This window comes from Lagenorhynchus albirostris, chromosome 2 (assembly GCF_949774975.1).
Source record: "Lagenorhynchus albirostris chromosome 2, mLagAlb1.1, whole genome shotgun sequence".
In the NCBI taxonomy this organism is placed as follows: Eukaryota; Metazoa; Chordata; class Mammalia; order Artiodactyla; family Delphinidae; genus Lagenorhynchus; species Lagenorhynchus albirostris.
Genome location: NC_083096.1, coordinates 16,547,064 through 16,573,280, shown reverse-complemented (window position 1 = coordinate 16,573,280; position 26,217 = coordinate 16,547,064). Strand labels below are relative to the sequence as shown.

Below are 26,217 nucleotides of genomic sequence, written 5' to 3'. Positions count from 1 at the left end.
GGGGTGATAGGCCTGGTACTGGCCCCTGGTACTGCAGAGAAGCACGAACGAATTGTTTTCAAGTGAAACACTTCCTCTGTCTATAACAGATGAGTATAAAAGATGAAACACAGAGTGTAGAAAAGGGAACCGTTTTCTGTTCTACCTAGACGTTTGAATGGATGGTTTGTTTCTAGGTGATGTTTAGAACACAGGCACAAATTCGTTCTTTCATTAGATAAAGCAGGACAGCCAGATGGAGCCACAACGACGTTTTTTATTACTTTGATTTACTGAGAGACTGGCAACTCACTTGCAAAGTCTGGTCTTGCAGGGTGAACAGCCAAAGAAGTTTGCGGGAATAGGGGTTTTTTGGTGCAGCGGTAGGGGAGAAATAAAGGAGTAGCTGCTCTCAAAGACCGACCCCAAAGAGCACGTGGCTCTTGTTATATCTGGCTGGCTCAGCAACTATCCAAGTTATGGGGCTACAGGGGATACTGTCTAGACCAGTTCTTTTGGCCCTGGGGTTGGCAGAACATAGGATTAGAAAGCCAAAGCATGGTCCAAACAACTCTCTGCATTTTTTTTTCTGGTAGACAGTCAAGCTGGATGGAAACTAAATCTCCAACAATTACCAAATAGCAATAAACAAGGGAATACAAAGCCTGCACAGCGCTTTCTTCAGGCCTTGATAGATACATCCTGGCTCTGGAACTCTAAAGCATGACATCTCTGGACTGAATCTCTCTGAGGAAAAAAAAAAAAAGCACGATCTTAAAGCTGGTATGACTTTTCTAGCTTGAGATCACGCTCCCTGAATCAGAAGTGTTCTCTGGTCTCCAGGATGATACCAGGACAGGAAAAACACATCGACATATAATTGAAATAATTTATTTACCACTAGAGCACCACAAAAACAGACATACATTGTGTTAAAATACAGCGTAATCAGTCATCAAAATACAAAACAGCTATTCTTATGTTCCATTTAAAAAAAAAAAAATCATGCCAACCATAAAATCGTATTGCTGTTTATCACAGAAAAACTGCAGGCCAACCCCACCCACATACTAACATTTTCCTCGCTCCCTCCCCTCTCATAGCAATATTTACTTATGGGAAATAAAGGCCTTATAAAACCCCCAAACTAAAAAAAAAAAAGATTCAAGAGATCTTAAAATAGAGCATTTAAAATATTATCAGTGCATTCATGAGGAAAGACAAAATAATACAAAACAAAATGTCATTCTATCTGAGAGGAAAATACCTGCAGAAATAAGTGATTTACATAGAATGGATAGAAAAGTGGAAGAGAAAAAAAAAACCAACACACTCCAATCTGGGATTGGGTTACATCCAACCCAAGGGTTGTTTGGTACTGTGGCATCCTATCTCTTGCTTTTCCAGTTTTCAAACAAATCCAATTTGTCATTTTAATAATGGTCAGGAAATTCCAAAAAAGAAGTACACTACATCAAACAAACAACTTCATGCTGGATTCACACCTCATTGTGCTGCTCTTTAGGTAAAACTGCAAATATTCCATTGACTTACTATTAATTGTTATCCTAAAGCTAAATAAGAGACAACTGACAAACTGACATATCCTACAACCCCTGACATAAGGTTACCTCCTCTGCAAAAATGTGGCAAATCATGTATTTCAGCAAGGTAAATTCTAACCTCTGATTTGATAACTCTCATTCAGAGGAAAGAAAGGATTTTTTGATCATGGGAGAATTTGCCTAGTGCCTTTTCAACCTTCAAAGAACATCTATAAAAACCTTAACTTCAGTGAAATAAACTAAATGACTTATGCTGACCTGGGCTTTTTTTCTTCCTTAAAAAAAAAAAATCAACTAAAATGTAAATCTTTCCATTTCTCCCTGAACACTAAAAACTCGATTAAAGAAAAAGTTGTTTCCTAAGAACTGTCTGCTCTTTTATAACAGTAGAATTCTGTGAAAATACTGATTAAACCAAGTTAGAGAAACCTTTCTTAACCCAGTCACCAAGATTCTGAGTTCCAGTCAGATCCTTAAGCCCTTGCTAAAACTAAAACATTTCACCTCAATTATCTATGTATCTATAATCCCCAATTTCCCTAAAATAGAAGATTGTTAATGTCTGAACTGATTAGTAATGATGCTTAGAAAATGAAGGAAAACTATGTCTTTTTATGAAAGAAAAAAAAAAGGACAAGTGGACTCAGGTAGCTTATGTCATAATAATGGACAATGCAAAAGCACAGGTGGAACAAATACTATCAAACATGTATTTGTAGTGCAAGTCAAAATACAGGGGCTTTACTCAAAAGTACTGGCCAGCTAAAGGAAACACACAATTCCGAACGATCATTAAAAAGCGCCCAAATTTAAGTCCAATCTAAATCAGAGTTGACATTATTACAGAACATTAAAAATATGGTAAAAATTTATACATTACACATAAAGTAGTTAATGTTTTGATTTCATCGTTTGCAAAAGAGATCTGCAGATGTGTTTCCAATTATACTGGCTTCTATACCCATCTATTGTAGTAATATAGGTATGGTTACATACACCGAAATGAAGGAAAAATCTAGAGCATAGCTATACAGCAATACTTTAAGGTCTGAAGTTCGACCAGTACATATCAAAACATTTCAACATTTCACTGGTTGACTAAACTGACAAAGAACCATTTACAATTAAAAAGGAAAAAAAAAAATCTTACAGACTTATTCTGACCAAAAGTTTCCTTTATTAACAGGCTTTTCAGTTTTGAACCTTACAAGAAGCTTCCTCCGGCAGTTGGTAGAGAGCATGTGTTTGCAGGGTCTTTTCTACATGCAGACTTGCTCGGTCATATAATAGGTCACTTGCATTTTTCATCCCGTTAATATGACCTCTTTTTTTTGCTGGCTCGTTTGAGTTCAAGTTCCTTAAGCCATCCATGAGTTTCTGGCCAAGTATTTGGTCTCCACTTTATACACCTGTTTTATTTTCCAAGGGCAATGAAATGTTCATTATATAGTAACACACAATAAATAACTCACTGTTAACTCTAAGAGTAAGAATGGAAGGATGCCTATTGCATAGCAATACAGAAAAATCAAGTGAGGCATGGGATAAAAACGTATGTACAGCAACTCCACTTAACGGGATTTTCCTGTTTTTTTTTTTTCTTTCACATAATTAACACTAACAAATTCTTCCAGTGTTTATTTTTTTTTCTCAAGAAAAAAAGGTTTTGCTTCTTGTCTCTCTCACTTACAGGGTAGGTAAAATATAGAATAAAGCCTTCAACTTTTTTTTGTTTGTTTCAGATGCCAGTTTGAACAAACAGAACACAAACTTCCGAAGTGTTTGAACTAGTACCGCTTTTTCAAATTTTTTTTAAACACTGATGAAGCAAGGCTCTCTCGTGTTTTCTTGTTACAAACATTGCCTTTGTCACTATCATCATCATCATCATCATCATCATCATCACTGTTTGATTATCGTCTTGTCACTTTTCCAAGAATCTTAGCTGCATTTGCAAGACTTTACGATCATATTAGAAAGCTGTTCAATCTTGGGTGTTTTGCCGATGTAGTAGAGAATGGTGAGCGGTTCTAAATCCTGGGACACGCAGCAAGGGGAAGCAGATGCTTCTGGATTTATGGTATTATATAAGCTGAGAACCTGAAAGGACACAGGAGAAGAAAGAAAACATAGGAAAAGACCCCAAAAAACAGGCAATTATTTTTTAATAGAACCGTCGCACATAGTTATCTTATCAGTCACAGCACTGAGTAGGCAATTTAGATTATTCGGGGCTTACACTTTCCTTTACTTATTCTCCAATTATAGTCAAATGGGTAGGCGTCCTGAGGAATCCCTGAATTCACCATTTTCCTACAGAATCCTTTTCTCATACATTGTAAACAAATACTTCTGTAAAAGTCAGATTAGACAAAATTGCTCATTCAACAGATTTTCCAGTTTTTCCAAGGAGTCTTTACTTTGATCACTCCTTTGCCGCCCATACTTCCCAGGCCCTCAGAAAACTTTGTCCAAATACCAAACCTGGTATTTCGCCTTGTGTCTACACTTCTCTGTAACTGAAGTTGTTTCGTGAGTAGTTTCAATCCCCACCTAGATGAAGAGTTCGCTTGAGGTCAGGGACTCTACACACCTCTTTTTTTTTTAACCTTATAGCCCTAGTGAGACTTCTCTGGACAAAATCAAAACAAGACTCACATGCTAGGTGAAGAAATGAATACATGGATAAACAGGAGAATAACATTTTTTATTAAAACTCTCATCAGAGCTTTAATCTACCCTTAGGTAGAGCAAAAGACATCTGTCTGCAGTGTGAAATCTTCCTAGGCTAAGTGTCTTCTCAGGCCAATTTAATGTCACCTAAATTTTCATTTAAAATAAATAAAGATCAAAGTCTTTTCATTGCTTCGTAAATACAGTCATGCTAAGAACGACCTCAGAAGTAATCTATATTCTTAATGATTCACTTTGTTACATTTTTCTTAAAATAATAATCAACCCTCCATTTAGCTTTCCATGTGGTAAACGGTAGTGGCTAAGTTGGAGGATTGAATAGTCAGTCTTAGAATGAAAAGAAAGTTCTATGGTTAGTGCTATACCTTTAACCCCAGCCTATATCAAAGGGGTATGTGACTTCTACCAACGGAAGTATGGAGCTTCCCCAGTGATGATAAAGAGACATTTCCAAGGATGCCATTAATGTGTTAATCAAACAGCGAGTGACCTTTTCCTCGAGATTCACTGCAATGTTTTCAGCCTAAGACAGAAGATCTGTTCAGCACAGCAACACTGACTACTTTATTAAGCTACCTCTGGCTTTTTGGGTAACTGTCCAAACCACATATTTGTGATCATGACAGTGATTCTTCCTCTCTCCTTGAAAAACAAGCGTGGTCTCAGCCTTCACACACTCCCTCTGTGTATCAGGGAGGAGAATTATGTTTCTACTTGGCAACTGGGTCTCGCCCACATTACAGCTACTGTTGCCACAGCCCAGCTGAAGCAGCCTGGCCAGAGAGCTCAGACCAAGCGACAGGCATAAGCGAGCTTCCCTCACGTGGCCAAGCACGTGGTCAGCCCAGGGAGCCAAAACCTCCAGGGGTGTCAGGAAAACAGCTGAAGGAAAGGGAGCCATATTTGTCCATTGGAAGTTTAGCATATGTAAGCGTTTATCAATAAATAGACTTCATGCTCCACCAACACAAGATTTTTTCAGCTGAATTCAAGAGGAATTTTATAACACAGATTATCGAAAATCATTGATATCCCCCAAACTCTTGAGTTCAGCTGAACGCATTATGGGACCTTTTTGGCAGGAGATTCATTTTCCTATCCTGCAGTGAAGGCAATTTTTCTAATGTTTCTTTAATAAGGAGATTTACAGAGGCATAACCCCAGTGTGTAGCCACATTTCAGGAATTAACGAAGGCCTGGTTATAAAACAAGGAGGCCTGCGTTCCAAGCTCTGGTTTGTCACCAACTGTTTGCTCCTGGGCAAGTCATCTACTTGATCTAGGCTTCAATTTCTTTAAAAAAATGAAAGGTTTGAACAAGAGAGCCTATTATTGTTTTGTATTTTATTTTATTCTTATTTCATTTTATTCTATATTTTTATTGAAGTATGGTTGATTGACAATGTTGTGTTAGTTTCAGGTATACAGCAAGGTGATTCAGTTATGTGTGTGTGTGTGTGTGTGTGTATTCTTTTTCAGATTCTTTTCCCTTATACATTGTTACAAAATATTGAGTATAGTTCTCTGTGCTATACAGTAGGTCCTTGTTGTTTATTTATTTTATATATAGTACTACAGGATGGAACAAGATAACTTGTGAAGTCCTTTCCATCTCTAAAAATCCTACATGTCTAGGCACCAGGAAGAAGCATTTGGACAAATACCATCATTACATAGAAAAAGTCTTTGCTAATCTGGGCTGGGAACCCATGGCATCCAATCTAGGACCTGCTTTCTGAATTAGCCTTCATTCCTCATTGAAGTAACTTAATAAAATATTCAGACTCTCATTTACTTTGGGTTATATTCGAAAAGACTGGGAGATACTGATTTTCAAATCACTGTTACATATATCATCTTTATATTCTTCACATCCACTCTGGAGTTGGACATTATTATTTCAAAAATAATTTTTAATACAGACATTCCTTTTTACTGATAAGAAAACTGAGGTTCAGAGAAGTTAAATGATTTTATAACTGTCATACACTAGTGAATCACTCTGCCAAAGCATCTACTGAAGCCCTCAATGTTCTTTCAAATATGACAGTCCCTGATGGAGGTGATAACGGATCCTTTTTTTAGCTGGAGACCTGGGTCCCTGCACATCTTAACAGCACATGACACTAAGTGATATACTGATCCTACCTATTTATGCTTACAGCTGTTAGGAATATAAAACAAAGCAAAAATTAAACTGTCCTCAAGTTGCTTGTAATCTAACTGGGAAGGCCAGACATACTGTCCAAACTCATCAGTGTTACTTTCTGAGTTCACCTACAGCTTACATTTTTTTCTCATCATTCAAAACAGTGTCTCCAGTACCCATTTACGTGTGATGACAAAAGGGCACCAGGCTATTTAGAATTCATGTGGAGATACTATCAGCAGGTACATATTAGCAGCCCAAGAACAGAAGAGACAAGTGAGGCCCGTACTTACCCTACTGTGCTGAGTGTCTGAGCTCCACAGATACGGACACGCTCCAGCACAGAAGTTGGCATTGTACCCTTTAGGCTCATGTATCCATTTCCACCCAAGATCCCTCTTGAAATCAATGTAAAGTGGGCGTAGGCAACAATTATCCTGCACATTTCTGATAAAAGAAAGAGCAATGGAGATTCTGAAGCTGATTTCACCCCAATCCCCCCGCCCCTCATCCCAAACCAGGAAAATGACTCGTTCATTTATTCAACAAATATGTATGAGCAAATACCACGGGCCAGGTTTTAATGGTTGAACTGCAATCTCAAGAGACTGTCGTGATGAGGTGTGGTAGTGATTCGCAGGACTCCCTTGTGAGTTCTATGCCCTGACCCGCTTATCTGTGACTTCAAAAATCAAACCCTTCCCTTAAATGATGAGATATAAGCGAAGACGTGGCAGTCGAGACCAAGACCGTTCCAACCTACAGTGCACAGTTTGGCCATCCATCCTCTATTGCCTTTTCAAATGCAAAATGGATGAAGTACAATAGGTATTTACAGAGAACAATCTAAGGCATTTTCCTGTGAGAAGAAATCCTTTATTTCATTTCCTGTTCCTGGATCTAGGAATGAACCAGAGATAAGAAACACAGAGTCTTGCTTAGAGCAACCACTTGCTCTGGCAACCAAAAATCACCCTTTTTCTTGTGAACTCACACACTTTGAACACTTTATCCGTGAGGACCCCTCACCACCCCACAGCTCCTACCATGCTTACTAAGAAACCACAGAAAAGGGGAACTCCCTGGTGGTCCAGTGGTTAGGACTCCACGCTCCCAATGCAGGGGGCACGAGTTCAATCCCTGGTCAGGAAACTAAGATCCCCGCAAGCCACTAAGGCCCCCACAAGCTGCACCAGTGGCACGGCCAAAAGAAAAAAGAAAAAGAAAAAAATACAGAAAAACATTCACACTTTCCCACCATGAATTCATGTGGAAATGGGAGATAAATTTATGTTACCCTCCCTTCTCATATTCTCTAGTAAAAGACACGACAAACAGCATCCTTCTTCTGTCTCTCTCATCACTGTTACGGTGAAGAAGGTTTGACCATGGGTACCTTGCAGGGAGAGTGAAGGCTTCTACAGGTGGTGAGTCTCCCCAGTCAGGGACCCGCCATCCTGCACCTCAAATAAACCTAACTGTGCTCTGGGGAACAGACAGCTCCTTTTCTCCTTCAGCCTCAAAGTGCTTCGGAGGGATTTGGGGAAAAAGTTCAGGGGGCTAGTTTTCTCCCTTCACAGTAGATTCATTGTTAAAGAACTGATGAATACAGCATAGAAATAACTGTTTCAACCTCCGGAAAGGATGATGTTACGAAATACGATGGCTCTAACTTTTCTAGTCCTGGTTTTATGCAATGAGTTGCAGTTCCAGTCCATTTTTAGTAAAAAAAAAAAAAGGGGGGGGGGCAAAAGCAGTACAAACGTTAAACAAACACAGTTACTTTTTGTTTTCCTTTTATTTCCTTTACCTAAAGCAATAGGCCGCATCCAAAGCACGCTTCTTCCGCCGGTTGGACTGTTGTGACTCAAGTCTGTAGGAGGGTAACAACATTAGCAGGAGATGTGGGGTCTTCCCACTGTTTTTTTTCCTAGTGGACTTTATTGTTTTCTGATCACCACTGGTATATGTGGAGGTGCCGTCAATACCTTGAAAAAATGCATTCGGGTAATAGACATTTAGCTTCACCTTCATCAGATAGAATCAGCCATATCTTTTCTATTGTCACAAAGAGCAGTGATGACCACACAGCAGCAGCAGCTGGCTCACTCCCCACGGCAGAGGGTAGGACTAGTGCAGGTGACAAGGAACACGGCTAAATGGGGCTCTTGTCAGAAGGCAGTTCAGTGTCAAAGGCAGGGCCTGTTGGTTGAGAAAGTCACTACAGAAGAAGTCTTTGACCACTAGTCCAAGGGCAATCTCGACTGTTTATTTTAGTCAGTCCTCAGTGTAGGCTGTGCTCAACGCCTCAACGACTGATGACATGGCCATAGGACGTGTCACCCGCTGGTCCCCTCTCTTCCTAGGACTGCTCAAGTCAAAAGATTTCCCTGATGAACCGAAACTGAGACTTACACTAAATTGCAGTGAATGAGGTTCAAGTGAAACAGAAGTCACCCACCCTTACCTAATGCTACTTTGGGAAGCTGTGAAGAAAGGGTTTTTTCATTGATTTTATGATATCCTCAACACCTTCCTGATTCCATCTGAGATGAAGAAACTCGAGCTCCCCAAAGCACACTCAGGAGACTGCCAGCTTAAGCATTTAATCTCCTTACTATAGAGAATCATGACTAGGTTAGAGACTGAAATAATCTCTAGACCGCTGGGAGTATTTTTCCATGAGCAAGGTCCACTGGAGCCTTCTGCCAATGGATGGAGGTCTCAGGTGGGGTGAGTTAGGACAGGGCCATCAGCTCCCTCACCTGGTGGTGTGGAGCCAGTGCTGAACCCGCAATAGGTCCAGACTCCCCCCTCACCTCTCGTCCTCCAACGACTTGTTATCTAACGTAAGACATGACTTGAACCCTTGGCATCTCCTCATTCTCTTTGACTTTCGGCTAAAGTAAGCTTACTAAAAGGTAAGCAAGACTAGGGGGGCGACTAAAACCTTGTTATGTGTTTATAAGCTATTATGAAAGTCTGATAAGGAAGCCACTTGGAATCTTGGGCACCAGCTAGAAAAGGGGGTGTGTTCTGGTACAGGTCAGGTTAGTTACAGAGGCTGTGGTGGGAGAGGACGTCCTCTGTGAGATAACAGTGGTGGCTTCCCCACGACGTTGGATTTGGGGGGGGATAATCAATGGATGTCCTTGAATGCATGTGATCTTCTTCTTCTATACTATTAGCATAGATGGAATGTTGGTTTGCTCGAGTGAAGAATAAAGGGCTGAACAGGCTATTTAAGAGTCTGGAAGGTTGGTAAGTCTGTCAGTTAGTACTGCCAAGTCATCACGGGGCATCAAGCAGTGTAAACTGGGAAGGAATCCCTTTCTTCTAGTCCTTTCTGCCTTCATATATCTTTCCCCAACCATAGCTTTGCCCAAACAAATGAAACTCCCCGGGCCTCACTCAGCAATCTCATTTTCACATGCAAACTGACCTCATCCCCCCAGGAGATTATCAACAGAGGCCCTTCCCTCCCCCACCTCATACGCCCCGGTTTCAGTTACCTGCAAATCGCGCTTCTAGTTCTTCACTTTTGTTGGGGATGATGTAATTATTCGATGGTACAAAGGTGCAGCAGGGACAGTGTAAACTTATTTTAAATCCCAGATTCCTGTCTGGAAAACATTAAGCCAAGGAGGTCATTTGTCTGCGCATGTAATACCCCTCAATCTGCAATCGACTTGCAATAACTTAGGATCACTGAACATCGAAGGAGGAGAACAGAGGGCGGTGGTCACCTTTATGGTGGAGCCATTCGTGAACAGCATCAGTGACATCGAAGGAGAGCCATTCGCCTTCTGCTCTGGTTTTCACGACTTTGCTGTCGATGTAGCGCTGGGTTGGAGATGTTAAATCTTTGGATTTGAGAATCTAGAGGAGGAAAGGGCAAGTGAGAAAAGCTCAGCTGGCATAGTGACAGCATGACTAAACCCAAACCATTAACAGTATTCCAGTTCATTATCTAAATTTAGTCCCACCCCAGTCTATCCATGTATTGTCATCTCACTAGCATGTCCACATGCATAAAAACATAACACCAGGCCATTTGCCATGAAAAACAGAGCTACTAAATCAGCTGTGTGTTATGATAAAGGTGACAGGAACCATAAAGCCAAGTGTCTCAAAGAAAGTGACAGTAATTATTTTCCTCTGCTGACATAAGCTTTGCAAGATTTCAGCCATAAATTCGACGCTATTAAGTTAATGGTTTTGTTGCCCTGCTTCCCTGCTTATTTCATTTGGGGAGCTGGGATGTGGGGACGGGCTGGAGGATGGGTCCAGGTCAGAGGATCCAGGCTCACCCTCAGAAGGCTCTGAATTATAAATCTTCTAATAGAGAGAGAAAGGTCCTACCCTTGGTTCCTAGATCCACCGCCATTAAAATACGTGGCACGCCTCAGCTTTTGAGGTAGGTCTCGAGCTGGGATTTTTACCCTCCCTGTGACTTGTTATGATTTATAAAGATATTCCATATCCCGCAGACGCAGAACAAATTTGGGCAGGAGCCGTCTGGCACAGTGTGGAGGGAGAGTTTGAAAGGAAATCAGCCTGAACGCTGAGAATTTAGAAGGATGCATTTATTTCAAATAAGTTAAGAGTAACTGCAGTATGTTCTTAGGTTTCTATAGGAAGTGAACATTTTAGGTTGGGGTTTTTTTTTTTTTTTTTAATTCTGTCTGTCTTTAAACGATACTGTTTTATGAACCCGTCAAACCACGACCTTAAGTCTCCAAGAACTATATTAAATCCCTACCCAAACCTGTATCCTGCCTTTCCTCAGTACTTACGGGCTCAAGCCCTGTTGTTTTATACTTCCTTTCCTGAGATTGAGTCTAACCGTTCTGTGGTCATTTCATATATACATGTTTGGTCTCTCCAACAAGTTCATAAACCCTCCCAGGGCAAGGATCATGTGTTCAATTTGATATCATTTCAAAGCACAGCACTCGATTTAATCAATGTCTATTAAATGACTACCTGCATATCTAGAAGACTGATTTTATTCTCCTTTAAACCTTGTAAAAAAAAAAAAAAGCATAATCTTCCTGCTGATTTTACAACACACTTTCCTTCCATGTGTGCACATCATTTGTTTCAAGTAGTTTGACAACAAACGCTTCCTGGAACATCTGGCATTATAGTGGACTTTTTTTTTCTGGATTGAGTAAGTATAGAAAAGGGGAAAAAAATCATACAATTGGACTTCGGGTGCCTTCATGAATTTTAAACCAACCCTACCCTACAAACCTGCCCCTAAGGTCCAGCAAAGCCCACGAGGGAAGAGAATCTAGAGGCAATCATGATGCTACCATAGGCAAGAGATGCCCTTTGTGAATCAATGACTTAAGGGCTGGGCACATGAGCTCTGAGCTTGGAGCACACTATTGCATTTAATTTAGTCCTGAAAACATTCTTGTCAGGTAGATGAAGGAAAGTGAGACTCAGAGAGGTTAAGTAACTTGCCCAAAGCTTCACAGTGAATGAGTGATTTAAAGCAACCCCAGGTCATTTTTCCTCCTTCAATGCTGGATTTCTGAAGACCAAAAGAGTTGTGGGAGTCAGGGCTGGATTACGGTCCACCCCCCCGCTTCCCAGATGCCAGAGAACACTCAAAGACAGAGGCAAACATTTCTAATAAGCTTATAGTAAATGTTGGTACAAGATGAAAATATCCCACGTGGAACACAAACACAGTTAACGCTGATAAAAACCTATAATTTTCCAGATATAACCCAACAGCAGTCAATCCTCTGGAAATGAAACCTTGCCTTGAAAACACTCCTAGTTGGGCAAATAAGACACCCCTTTATCCAATTCAGAATAAACAGTAAAATTCACCTAACACAGGATAACAATGGTGAAACAATAGTTGAGAAATTGCTTCAGGTATTTCCATCTGCCTCGTTGACTAAAGACTAGTAACATTCCCCAAACTCACTTTTCTGTCTTTAAATTTCTTCCCCTACCTGACTTTCTAGAATGATGCATTATTTCGTAATGCTTTGTGTATTTATTTGCTTTGTTCCTAATTAGCATGGTGTATATCTTTTTTGTGTGTGTGGTACGCGGGCCTCTCACTGTTGTGGCCTCTCCCGTTGCGGAGCGCAGGCTCCGAACGCGCAGGCTCAGCGGCCATGGCTCACGGGCCCAGCCGCTCCGCGGCATGTGGGATCTTCCCGGACCGGGGCACGAACCTGCGTCCCCTGCATCGGCAGGCGGACTCTCAACCACTGCGCCACCAGGGAAGCCCCATGGTGTATATATCGTATTCATCTTCATATCACGCACACGCACAGACACACTGTCTAGAATGAAACATTGCTTTCATTGTTGAATTAATTACATATGATAAATATATATCTATATCATATATCAAATATCTACAATATCTATGAGATATATGTGTCTATATCTCATATCTTAAGACACCATATATACACACATGCCTATATACATGTATGTATACACATGTATGTGTATACACAATCTCACTGAAAACACAGAACTTTTTTTAAAGTCGTGACAACATTGACCAAGTGGGCAGAAAAAAACACACACTGGCAAATCTATGGAAAGTTTTCATCTCATACAGAAGAAGCAGATCTAGATTATCTGGCTTTAAAAGCAGATGAAGGGGAGCAAAGAGATCCTGAATTTCTTTTCTTTTTAAATCTCCTTAGAAGATAAGTGCTTCCTCAGCCACGGAACACGGGTAGGTTCTGACACTGGACAACTTCATACTCTCACACAGGTGAAAGGTCCTCCATATCTTTCTACTAGTTCAAGAACAGGCCAGTTGAAAGCACCCAAGAAAGATAGCTAGTGAGCTACATAATTCTGAAACAGAGAAGTGACTTTGGTCTTGTGGGTTTGTTGTCTTGAACTTTATGGCCAAGTAGTTCTTAAACCCACTTGTTGCAATTTAACTCTATTCTTTCTTATCCAGCCCTCAGTGGAAACAGGAAACAGCTGCTTTCCATCACTCATAGAATATCCCTCATATTCTTGGAGACTATTATTAAGTCCCCCTCAGCATGCTCAGTCTCCCTCTCTAAGCTAAATAAACCCAGTTCCTTTAGCCCATATTTAGAGGGGCAATTTCCCAAACCTTTAATCATTTGGGTCGCCAACAAGGATGGATGATGCTGTATAAAAGTACTCCTCCTACAGCTCGGTGATTTCATTTCAGAACTGGCTAGTAAACCTTCTAATCACATCCCAAAGTCTTTTTCTTCTTAAACATGTTTATTGGAGTATAATTGCTTTACAATGGTGTGTTAGTTTCCGCTTTATAACAAAGTGAATCATCTATACATATACATATGTTCCCAAGTCTCTTCCCTCTTGCGTCTCCCTCCCTCCCACCCTCCCTATCCCACCCCTCTAGGTGGTCACAAAGCACGGAGCTGATCTCCCTGTGCTATGCGGCTGCTTCCCACTAGCTATCTATTTTATGTTTGGTAGTGTATATATGTCCATGCCACTCTCTCACTTTGTCACAGCTTCCCCTTCCCCCTCCCCATATCCTCAAGTCTTGAATCTTAACCTGAAAGGTATTTTCTTTCTAAGAATAGGCATGATCTCCCTATTCTTTGTTTATCTTCCATTTATCACCCACGCTAAGTGAAGCTGTAAGGGAAGAAAATTAACCTACGGCTCTTATCGATTAGAACTTTCTTAAATTCAAGAGTTGATACAAAAATGACCACCTTGGTCAACTTCCCATTCTGTTTTAGCCTTTGCTGTGTGCCTTTTTCCAGTCTCCCAACAACAAGTGTATTGAATGTTAACAGTCCTGGATGTGCAGCTGTCTTTTTTTTTTCCTAGAGCCACAGTCATTTCTAAATTCCTTTATATATCTTATCATGACAAAGGTAATTTAATTGAATGGTAAAAGCTCTCTTAACTGGCCTCCATTTGACTGGACAGATTAACCAATATACTCCATTTGTTCTGTAATAGGTATTGGCTGATTCCCAGAGCACCCTGGGGCTTATTGCCAGAAAGCTACGCTCTAGTATGTTCCAAGGACTTCTGGTCTTAGCAGTTGAGTTGCATGCTTAGCAAGTATCAATTGTATATGTTTCTAAACCTGTTTATGATAGTTGGACTTGATATTGTATTTTTTTGACCACGCAGCATGTGGGATCTTAGTTCCGCGACCAGGGATCGAACCCACACCCCCTGCATTGGAAGTGTGGAGTCTTAACCACTGGACCACCAGGGAATCCATGATATTGTAATTATACGAGTTAATTAGATGGTCTAGAAACTGATGAAATATAGGACCAAATGTAAAGAGAGCCGTTGCTTCTGTGAGAACCAAGCTGAATGCCTTAGAAAGTCTTCATAAAGACAAGTTGCTTAAAAAAAAATTTTTTTTGAAAAACAGTTTGGTGGGTCCTCAAAAAAGGTAAACATGAAATTACCATATGATCTAGCAATTCTACTGCTAGGTATATACCCAAAAGAATTGAAAATAGGGGCTCAAACAGATACTTGTACACCAATGTTCATAGCAGCATTAATCACAATAGTTGAATGATGAAAACAACCCAAGTGTCCATCAACAGATATATGGATACACAAAATGGAGTATATACACACAATGGAATATTATTCAGCCATGAAAAGTAATGAAATGCTGACATATGACAGCATGGATGAATCTCGTAAACTTTATGCCAAGTAAAATAAGCCAGACACAAAAGGACAAATATTATACGACTTCACTTACATGAGATAACTAGAATAGGCAAATTCATGAAGGTATAAAGTAGAATTAGAGGTTACCAGGGGCTGGGGGTAATGGGAATGGGGAGTTATTTTTTTTATGGGCACAGAGTTTCCATTTAGGATAATGAAAAATTTCTGGAAATGGATGGCAGTGATGGTTGTACAACATTGTAAATTTACTTGCTGCCTCTGAATAGTATACTTTAAAAAATGGTTAAGGTAAATTTTATGTTATGTATATTTTACCACAATATATTTTTTTTTCCAATTTTAGATGTGGGAGAGATAACTATCAAAGAAGGAAATCATATGTTAAAAATCTAGAAGGATCCTGCACTCGGTTTGCTTAGCAATTGTCCTGAAACGTCTCTCTTCTTCAAAGAAACTAAAAACTAGAAAGCATTGATGATGCACTATGGATGTGGTTTAGGCAAAAAATAAGACGTGGATTGCAACAGGCAGAGCCACAGTCAATGAAAAGTCCTCGGTATTTTATAGAAAACTCAGCATTTAAATTGTGTTTGTGTGTGTGTGTTGTACACATATATACACATACATATGTTTTAAATTAAAATATAAAGTTTGCCCCCCAACTCATGTTTTTATAATTCCCTGCTTGAACTGACTTTTTTTGTCTTTAAATAACAGAACAACAACTGTTCCTGATTGAATTAGAAGAGAGCTTCTAATATATTAAAAATGAGATTTAGCTGTCTCTTGCTACCACCCACAGCCATGCTTGAATGGTACCTTCATTACGTTATTGATATATACACATTATCTGTAATATGTGTAAAATACCACATATCGCCTTTGGCAAAGCTCTCAGTTCTTCCCTGAATTACAAAACTCCCTACACAAAAGGATCCATTCATCTCTCTGCCACTGGAAACCAGCCAATTAGGGAGTGGAGAGAGGCAAAAGTCACTGATGTTACCCAATAGTTTAGGGCCAAAAAAAAAAAAAAAAGAAACAGAACTCTAGATGCAAAATTATAGCCAGAGGAGAGCTTAGTCTTAAAGGAATAATGCTATAAATCAACTCAGGATTTGGCTCAAACCTCGTGAAAGACACCTCTTCCATTCCTATGAGACATCGCAAAAAGCTATAAGAAAGCATTGGGGATTCGATTTTACTTTCCATATTCAGACATCAACAGATCTACAGAAGGACCCAGGGGCCCATTCAACCAGACTTCTAATGGAAAGAGAAATTTAACAATAGGGCTGGAGAGAAAAACTGACACCAGCTTAACAAGTGTGGGCCCATCTTGTTCCTTTTAAATGTTTTTAATGTACTTAATGTTTAAATATATTTCAGGGTTTAAAATGTTTGCAGTGGTGTGCACGGAGTGATGAGGAAATGCTGAATTAAATGTTCACTCCGCTGGCTCTGAGCACCATTCTCTTAGATCTGCCTCATCTCACGCACTAACGTCCGTGTCATGAAACACGTGTCAGTGAGGCACTTAGGGGCCGTCTCTCCAACTCAAGACAATTCATCCTCTAACATCTCTGGCTTTATCTGAAGATCTCTCACGACAGTGAACTTGCTACTTGTTGAAAAAGATCATCCCACTTTGGGCCAACTGGCAGGTTGAAATTTTTCTTTATCTTGGACTTAAACCTTCCATCAACTGGTCTTAGTTAATAATAGTACCATTGCCTCATCTTCATACAATGATGTCAGCTTTTCAAAAATGTGAAACATTTTCACATTTTTCAGTCTTCACAAAACACTGTGAGGTAGATATCCTAGCCCTTATTATCTCAATACTACAGCAGGAGGAGAAGAAGCCTGAAGGACTTACCTGGGTTACCAAAGCCCTGTAGGAAAAGTCTGGAAACATCTTGCCCCGTTCATACCAGTTGAGGGGGCTTTTGAACATTGTATGTATTTTGCTATCTGGAACAAGATGAAAAATTCTGTTTCTTCTCTACGTCAGCCCCCCATCACAGGAGATGGCTTCCCCCAACTTCTTCCTTCAAGACAAGGTTTGTGGTGCTTTCCACCCTTGTCAAGCCCTTTTTCAATGTCCCTCTTAAAATCAGTTCCTCAACAGATTCAAGGTACAGTCTAGCAGAATATGGCAAATACACAGAATATGCCAAATGGGGAGGGGGGAGCCTCATGCTTCCCTTGTTCTGGTCACTATTTTTAATGCAAACTATTTATTTTGGGCAGGAACCACATCACACCATTGATTCCAAACTTCTTGTAAAATAAAACCTTTGTTCTTACACAAATCATTAAGTCAGATTTTCCACCCCAAGCCCTTTCTTGGGAAGGACATGGAATAAAGACGAAGAAATGAAGGAAGGCAAAGAGAGAAGGAAGGTTGGTTTTTCTAACCAGTGGTTCTCCAACTTTAGCCTGCATTAGACACATCTGGAGGGCTTATTAAAACATCTATAGAGTTTCTGATTTAATAGGGGTGAAGCTGGTGCGCAAGAATTTGCATTTCTAACATGTTCCTAGGTGATGCACAAGCTGCTGGTCTAAGGACCACTCGGAGAACTACTGTTCTAGTCTATATTGACGCAATTCGTTTTTGAACCTAAATGCAAATTCCACATATATCTCCGTTAACTTTGAACTTCTTATCTGAGCTGGGTTTTTAGCATTTTAGAATCTCTCTGAACCTTGTTTGCTCTTCAACCTCTAAACTATCCTTGCCACAGTATCAACCGCTGTGCATGCAATGTCTTCATCAGCTTGATGATAACAGTATTAAATTGTATAGAGCCAAAGCCATAACCTGGTGCTGTATCCACAGTTACTTCTTTTCTGGTTGGCCTTGTTTTCTTTAATCAACACACTGTCTCGTGTTGTATACAGCAGCACAAAGTAGAACTTCACTAGTGTACATAAGGTGTGAGGCCCAGTTTAAACCAGAGTCCTGCCCATCTTTGCCGACCCATTCCATACCCTCTGTGGTTCCTTAGGTTTCTTTGAAGAACCCATGGTGCTTGCCAAGTGCCTTTGGAAATCATTAGTGTAGGGAAAAGGCTCATAGGCTTTGAAGTCAGGCAAACATAAACCATCACTTCCTCAGTATGATCATCTCTAGGTCCATCCATGTTGCTGCAAATGGCATTATTTCATTCTTTTTTATGGCTGAGTAGTATTCCATTGTATATAAGTACAACATCTTCTTTATCCATTCATCTGTCAGTGTTAACTTAGGTTGCTTCTGTGTCTTGGCTATTGTAAATAGTGCTGCTATGAACACTGAGGTGCACATATATTTTCCAATTAGAGTTTCCTCCATATATATGGCCAGGAGTGGGACTGCAGGATCATGTGGTAGCTCTATTTTTAGTTTTTTAAGGAACCTCCATACTGTTCTCCATAGCGGCTGTACCAATTTACATTCCCACCAACAGTGCAAGAGGGTTCCCTTTTCTCTACACCCTCTCCAGCATTTGTTATTTGTAGACATCTTGATGATGGCCATTCTGACTGCTGTGAGGTGATAACTCACTGCAGTTCTGATTTGCATTTCTCTAATAATTAGGGGTGTTGAGCATCTTTGCATGTGCACATGCCTGTCTTCTTAGGACCCTGACCATACAGGATTAGAGGCCTACCCTACTCCGGTGTAACCTCATTTTAATTTAACTAATTACGTCTGCAACGAGCCTGTTTCCAGATAAGGTCACGTTATGGGATGCTGAAGGTCAGGACATCCACATATTTTTTTGAAGGGACAAAATTCAACCTATAACAGTAGGTGTTCATGCATTACCGTGGGATGTGTATGTTCTGATGCTTGATCTGACGGGGAAGTTCTTCAAAGCAAAAAACACTCCTTTTTATTTTCCACAGAGTTTTTTCCACTGTAGTTTACACAGTCCATCCTTGGTAAATTCTTATTGACTAACAGACTTCATTAGAAAGACATATATGATCAAGTGACATACAAGCCCCTGAACAATCAGTCGTTTATAGTGATAGAAACGACTTCTCAGAATTTTACACATACACATGGACATTCACCTCACAGAGACTTCATAGATAAACAGACATCTATATCTATATATCCATATCTGTATCTATGTATCTATCTATGATGACAAAGAATCACCTGACAATGTAAACAATTTTATATGTATTTTACCCTTTCTACTTAACATATTTTGTTGTGGGAATGAAAATGATGAGAAAAAGCAAGAAAGTAGAATTTCCAAGTACTAGAAAGTGGGGTCTTAGAATCAGAACTGGGTAAACGGCTTCTCTTCCACTGAGGCATAAACATAGCCCTTTGTCCCTGTTTAATTGCAGCCTCCTTGAACGGCGCTGGGTCACCTTGGGCGTGTCTAACAAACTGACACACTGCATGATTATCCTTCAGAAAGTGGCCTAACAGACCCAGCTCTTATCCTACTTCTCCCATTACCACGTCCTGCGGCTCCTTTATGACTGCATCCCTCTAAGAGGTCGTAAGGAATGCATACTTCACAAGGGCTTCACGAGAGCCTGCATAGCACACACTTATGGAATACACATCAGCTTCAAAAGAAAGACTCACATTAAAAATACAGTCTCTTTGGAGCTGAGATATCTACATTATTATGTCCCGATATTAACTCTTTCTCGTTACAGTACAACGTGATGTACATTGGTGTGTTTCTGTATTACACAGATCCATGTGCAGTAAAAGTACGGCATACAGAGGTCTTTAATGACCTTTATGGAAATGACACCAGCAAGCTACACGCACACACTCACACACACACACACATACACACACACACACACACACACACAGGAAAGCCTCTCCTCTGTGATGAAAACACCTCATAATTCCCTATTTTTTCCTTCACTTTTTTCATTCTCCACACACGGGGCTTTGTGCTGACTGCACATGTGCATAAACAAGCAAATGCATCTCTGCAGGTCTGAGGGATGAAGGAGTCCTTTGTGTAAACGGAAGTCTCTGTGATGCTGCAGCTCGACCTCATTCACAAGAGCATCAGATATAAATCACACAGCAGAGTAAACGATTCAACCAGACACAGGTCACATCCGCACAGGCAAGGAAAGAGGCATGTGCCACACATCTAAAGTAATGAATCTCAAAAAATAAAGAGCATGGTTTTCCTACTGTGTTTGTGGGTTACCCAAGAGTATCAGTTTCATTACTGTATTTTTTATATATATATATATATATATATATGTATTTTTCTTACATGGTTATTATTCACTTAACCAGAAGTAGCTCTGAATAAGTAACAGAAAATGGGTAGCTATCAACATTTCTTTCTTCATTAATAGCTACAGAGGTATCTTTAAAACAAACCTAGCAGAGTTTCCAAATCCAAATAATTGATGTTTCTCGAGAGTCCCCTGATGATGTTACACGCTTATTTCCACAATGTTCCTTGTACTTAACTCTTTTTTTTTTAATTTTTATTGGGGTCTAGTTGACTTATAATGTTGTGTTAGTTGCAGGTGTACAACAAAGTGATGCAGTTATAAATATATATATTCCTTGTACTTAAATCTTATTTTGAAATGTTTCTTCAATGTATTCAAAGACATTTATTGAACATCATCTATGCACCAGGTGTTGTTCAGGGAGATTATCTCTAGAGGTGGAGACAAGACCATAAACAAGATGAAGGTGGAGAAGATCAAGTATAGCATGTGACAAGAGTATGGAGGAGAAATGTGGAGAACAGGGATGGGAAGTGTTGGGAAGAGGGACCCTGAGATGTCAGACAGGTTGGCTAGGAAGGTATCTGGGCAGGTGACATTCGAGGAAAGATCTGAAGGAATGAAGAGAGGGAGCCTTCTGGAAAATGCCACAGAGCACTGCAGGCAGAGGGAACGGCAGCCACAGGCTTTAGAAGGGGGTGAGCCCAGGGTGTCTGAGGAACAGCAAAGAGGCCAGGATGGGGGAGCCCCCTGAGTGGGGGAAGTCACGGCTGGCGGGGGCGAGTGAGCAATAGGCCAGGGAAAGCCTAAGGCACAAGAAGGCCTTTAGCTCCTACGTGGAGTGGGGTAAGAAGCCACGACAGTGCTCTGACCAGGGGATTTGGATCGGACCAACCTCTCGGCAGAGATCGCCCTCACCGCTGTGTTGCAAACAGCCTCGAAGGTGGCCAGGTGCAAACAGCGAGACGAGGCCACTGCAAAAGCCCAAGCAAGAGACAAGAACCCCTGGGACCAGGGTAGTAGCAGCAGAGATGTGAGAAGTGGTTGGATTTCGGTTCCATCTTTGAAAAACTGCCATTATATAGGAAAATCAACTTAATTACTTCTTATGTTCCTCTTATTTAGAACTTTGGCAGTTTTAAAAAGCCAATAGTACCTTTCAAAACATCCAGATTTGTCCCCATTGAAGGAATTCTCAATTATGTGTTTGTAGGCTGTGAACACAGTTCTAGAACCCAAAGTTCCCCCCAAATATTCTGATTACTCTTGCTATCAGGAAATAAACACATATCCTCCCTTGGAACACTTTTGCCCTGGTGGAGTTATAGCAAAGTTGACAGACATTTACAAGATGGAAATAAAACTACTGAAATCAATCCAGGAAGCAGGTGTCAAGCCTAGTCGTGTGATGGTGAGGCAGGCAGAGGTAGTTATGGGGCCAGGGATGAGGTAAAAAGACATCCCCACTGGGGTCAGTCACTCTGTAATGCTTTCTTCAAAAAAGAAAAGCAAGACACATCACAGCCCCCAACTCATCGCAGCTGCCCTTGGAGTTTTGATAAAGCAAAGACCCAGAATGCTAACACCACGGCTGTTCCCATAATCCTGCTCTGCTCCACTGATCCCCGGAAATGGGTCAGATGACACCTCATCCAATCAGAGATGAATGACATCATCCAAGCAGAGACAACTGACATCATCGTGGAGTAGTTTTACCATCACAAACCCCCTCTAGGGGAAGTATAAACCATGTTCTACATGACCAGCAAAACCCTGGTGAAAATATCCACTCCTGACTCAGCCAACGTGCCAGACACTTTACAGCTGTGTTCTCCTCACAGCAACTCATTAGACAAGAACTGTCAACCTCCAGGGGAGGAAGAAAATCTGAGGCTCAGAGAGATGCGTGATTTGTAAGACCAGAAAGCTACTAAATAAAAAAGGTGAAAGGTGAACCCAGGGCTGACTGGCTGCAATGTTCCTCTTTGTTCCTACCCAGAGCTACTCACCAGCAATTGAATAAGACCACCACACACAGAGTGAGTTGAAAATCTTATCTAAGGAAGTCCTGAAGCTAAGTTCTGGGACAGCCACTGCAAACCCAGGACCTGCAGCCCTAGGGGCTAAGGTGAGTCATCATTCCTAAGAGATTTGGAGCAGATCGTAAATTTAAGAGATTGTTTCTGATAAAAGTTCAAAGTCAGTGCTTTGGAAACAATAATAATCATAATAATAGTAACCACTGAGTCGACTAATATTGTGCTATGAGTTTCCATGCATTCTCTCCATGCCTTACAAAACCCTTGCCAAGTAGGTACTTTTATCCACATTTTACTGATACAGAAATCATCTCGGTGATGTGACTTCCTTAGACTCCCCAAGGGGGAAAGCCACACCTGGAACTCACACTAGCCCAACTCCAAACTCTGGACTCCTCCTACCAGTAGGGCAAAGCAGCCAACAGCGTGGCCTTTGGGGCCAGACTGCCTGCGTTAGAATCCTGGCTCTGCCTCTTCCAAGTCGTGTGGCCTGGGCAAGTTTCTCAACCTCTCTGTGCCTCAGTTTCCTCATCTGTAAAATGAAGATAATAATAGTAACCACCTCATAAGGTTATTATAAGGATTAAATGAATCAATCTTTATAACGCACTTAAAATAGTGCCCAGCAGACAGTAAGCACTGCGTGGGTTAGCGATAATTCTCAACACGGTTACTGAGCCACGCTACGCAAAAGAACAGAGATGGGCTTCCCTGGTGGCGCAGTGGTTGAGAGTCCGCCTGCCGATGCAGGGGACACGGGTTCGTGCCCCGGTCCGGGAAGATCCCACGTGCTGCGGAGCGGCTGGGCCCGTGAGCCATGGCCGCTGAGCCTGCGCGTCCGGAGCCTGTGCTCCGCAACGGGAGAGGCCACAACAGTGAGAGGCCCGCGTACCGCAAAAAAAAAAAAAAAAAGAACAGAGAATTATTAGTTACCATTGCACGATTATGAACAGTTCTTTGAATACAGTGGGGAGGGACTACTGTTCACACCATTTTTGGGGTCCCGTCTGCTCACAGCGTTCACAGGCTTTGGGTAACGTCATAACCTAATGCAAATGATAACCATCCAATTTCCTTACGCGGCGAGCATGTCATTCGATCAGTTTGCAAAAACCTGAGACGTTAATAGCCTTGTACAAACAAAGTGTTTATTATACCTCACGGCTTTTTTTAAAGTGGGTTACTATACCTCATGTGTCTCCAACGTGGCGCCAGAGTTAGGATCAGTATTAAGGGGATTGTACGTTGTAAAATTCTGGACAACAGGAGCTCAGGATAAATGTTTCTTTTCAGTAGCACGTTTTGCAAGTCAAATCTAACAAACAGTCGGGTTTCTTGGCTGACCTCTTTATATTTTACACACCCTTGGGCAATATGAGAAATGAAAGCTGAACTCTGTGTGTGTGCACGCGTGCGCGTGTACAAGGGCACATATACGCATGTGCATGCGCACGTGTTTGGGATCAGGAAAAGGTTAATTTTCATTAACCCCACTAGCGCTGTGGTCCTTGCAGTGACAGGAACCTCACCCTTCATTTTGCAGCTTTAGAGTCCCTTAAAAAGCAGGCCAGGGCTTCCCTGCTTGTGGCGCAGTGGTTAAGAATCCGCCTGCCCATGCAGGGGACACGGGTTCGAGCCCTGGTCCGGGGAGATCCCACATGCCGCGGAGCAACTAAGCCCACGAGCCACAACTACTGAGCCCGCGAGCCACAGCTACTGAATCCCGTGCGCCTAGAGCCCATGCTCCGCAACAAGAGAAGCCACCGCAATGAGAAGCCCACCTACCTCAACAAAGAGTAGCCCCCGCTCGCTGCAACTAGAGAAAGCCGCGCACAGCAACAGAGACCCAGTGTAGCCAAAAATAAATAAATAAATAATAAATAAAAAGCAGGCCAAGCCCATCTACCTTGAATTATCACTGTAAAGCCTTAGGGGTGCGCATCGTTTAAAATCTTTCGGGGAGGTGAGATACAATGTCCATTAAAAGTAGCTGGGGATTCGCTCCTCCCCACTACAATCTTTGTTTACCTATTTCGCTCCGTAAACATCAATTCACTGTTTCACCCTCAAATCTGAAAAGTCATTTCATATGGACTATACAGCTTGAAGCCAGAGATAAATGGATATAAATGACTTAGGATTTAGCCGCTGTCTTGTATAGCCTTGCAAGGGATCTCTAAAGATGAGATTTCATCACATTTGACAAACCCGTTACTGTACAAATGCAAATCCAACTAGGCATTAAAATCCAAGGATTGGGAATTTCCTGGCGGTCCAGTGGCTAGGACTCCGCACTTCCACGGCAGGGGCACGGGTTTGATCCCTGGTCGGGGAACTAAGATCCCGCGTGCTGCACAGCACAGCCAAAATAAATAAATACATCAATCAATCTCAAGGATTAAAGAACGAGGTCAGGAAAAGCAGGAGGACAGATTTTATTTTACTTTTGTTCATCACAGGTCTGACAGAGTATTCTGTAGAGGGGGGAGTTCCTTTGTTAAGGCAAAGGTGACTTCAACTGAAGCTGGACATCCTACCTCTACAAAAATAAACACCACCATTGCCCCTCTTAAAGCCATGGTCGGGAAATCTAAGGTGCCTTGGAAATCCACAGAGCTTGTTTCATCCCAGCACGTTTATCTTCTACTGATTAATAGGCAACTACCAGCAGACTGTATTCTACCAAGATCTGACACCAACATTTGTGGCCTCACATCAGCCCCATGTGAGAAGGTGACATTTTTCTCCTGATGTATGATGTAGGAGGTATGAACCCAGTATATCGCATTGCCTCCCAGGGAGTTCTTTTGCATGGTTTTTTTTAGTGGTCTCAAGCTAATAAATTAATCGAATGATAACCTGGCAACCTACTTTGGCAGGTAATTCTGTAGAGAGCTCTTCCTCTTGGGGGAATCAAAGACTTAGAAGTCAAAATCTAAGAGATGACGAGGAAGGAAGGGAACTAACCTAGGTTGACTGCCAACTCTCCATCCGACAGTCATATACACTGTTTTATTTCACCCTTACAATAAACAGCAAGTGAATTGGAACTATTAAAAAAAAAAAACCTGGATCACAACGCCCATACCAGTGAACACTACATCATGCCGTCTCATTAAGGGTGACTAGTGAACGAGTGAATAAAAGAAAATGCTGCGCACTAACCAAACCTGCTCCTATCTCAATCTGATGCATTCAGATATTCCTGCGATAAATATTGTTGGGCTCAAAGAAATCTCTTGAGTCAGGCACACGGTGTATTGGAATTATCTGCCTGTCTACCCAAGGAGTCCAAACAAGACTGCCCCCAAATTCTCACAGCTCCCTTTCTGGAAGGAATGAGTTCTGAGGCATTCCTCTGGATTCTCCAAATTTTGTTCTAGGAGTCCCTTGGGTATGTCTCTATTAGTGGAAAGACGGTACCGTTGGGACACCATTTACACGTCTGTTCCTCCACCAGACCCTGAGCAACTGGAAGGCAGAGTCTGAGTCTGATTTATCTCTAGATGGCTGGCTCCAGTTCTGGCGCCAACGCTAGGAGGTGCCCACTTGGAGTTTGCTCACTAGGACGCCATACCGTGGGTTAATGTGGCAGATTAAAGATGGCTGCAACTTCTTTGACCCTCCTTCCATCAAGAGCTGGGGTCTATTTCCTTTCCCTTTGAATCCGGGCTGGGCTGTAGGTCATTTGATCTATAGAATAAGGTGAAAATGATGCTCTGCTAGTTCTGGGTCTTGTTTTTAAGCGTATTGGCGGCTTCCGCCTTGGACACTTGGCCCCTTGAGCCTCATGTAAAAAGCCTGACTACTCTTCTGGGAAGACTGCGTGGATACCTCCTGAAACCATTTAGAGAGGAGGAGGGGCTCAGTCATTCCATCCAAGCTCC

General features: G+C 41.5%; 1 protein-coding gene across 2 annotated transcripts in view; it reads right to left on the bottom strand.

Annotated features, from left to right (window-relative positions):
* Positions 1 to 854: 854 nt before the first annotated feature.
* TGFB2 (transforming growth factor beta 2) overlaps positions 855 to 26,217 on the bottom strand; it is an 83,955-nt gene continuing 58,592 nt past the window's right edge. Inside the window, exons 3-7 of one of the 2 annotated variants that reach the window (XM_060127160.1) lie at positions 10,133 to 10,265; positions 9,899 to 10,009; positions 8,197 to 8,374; positions 6,680 to 6,833; positions 855 to 3,644 (exon numbers count right to left, since the gene is read on the bottom strand). In XM_060127160.1, coding sequence (XP_059983143.1) covers positions 3,486 to 3,644; positions 6,680 to 6,833; positions 8,197 to 8,374; positions 9,899 to 10,009; positions 10,133 to 10,265 — 735 coding nt within the window. In that variant the 3' untranslated portion in view covers positions 855 to 3,485. The remainder of the gene's footprint in view (positions 3,645 to 6,679; positions 6,834 to 8,196; positions 8,375 to 9,898; positions 10,010 to 10,132; positions 10,266 to 26,217) is intronic. The other variant, XM_060127167.1, reaches the window with a different exon arrangement.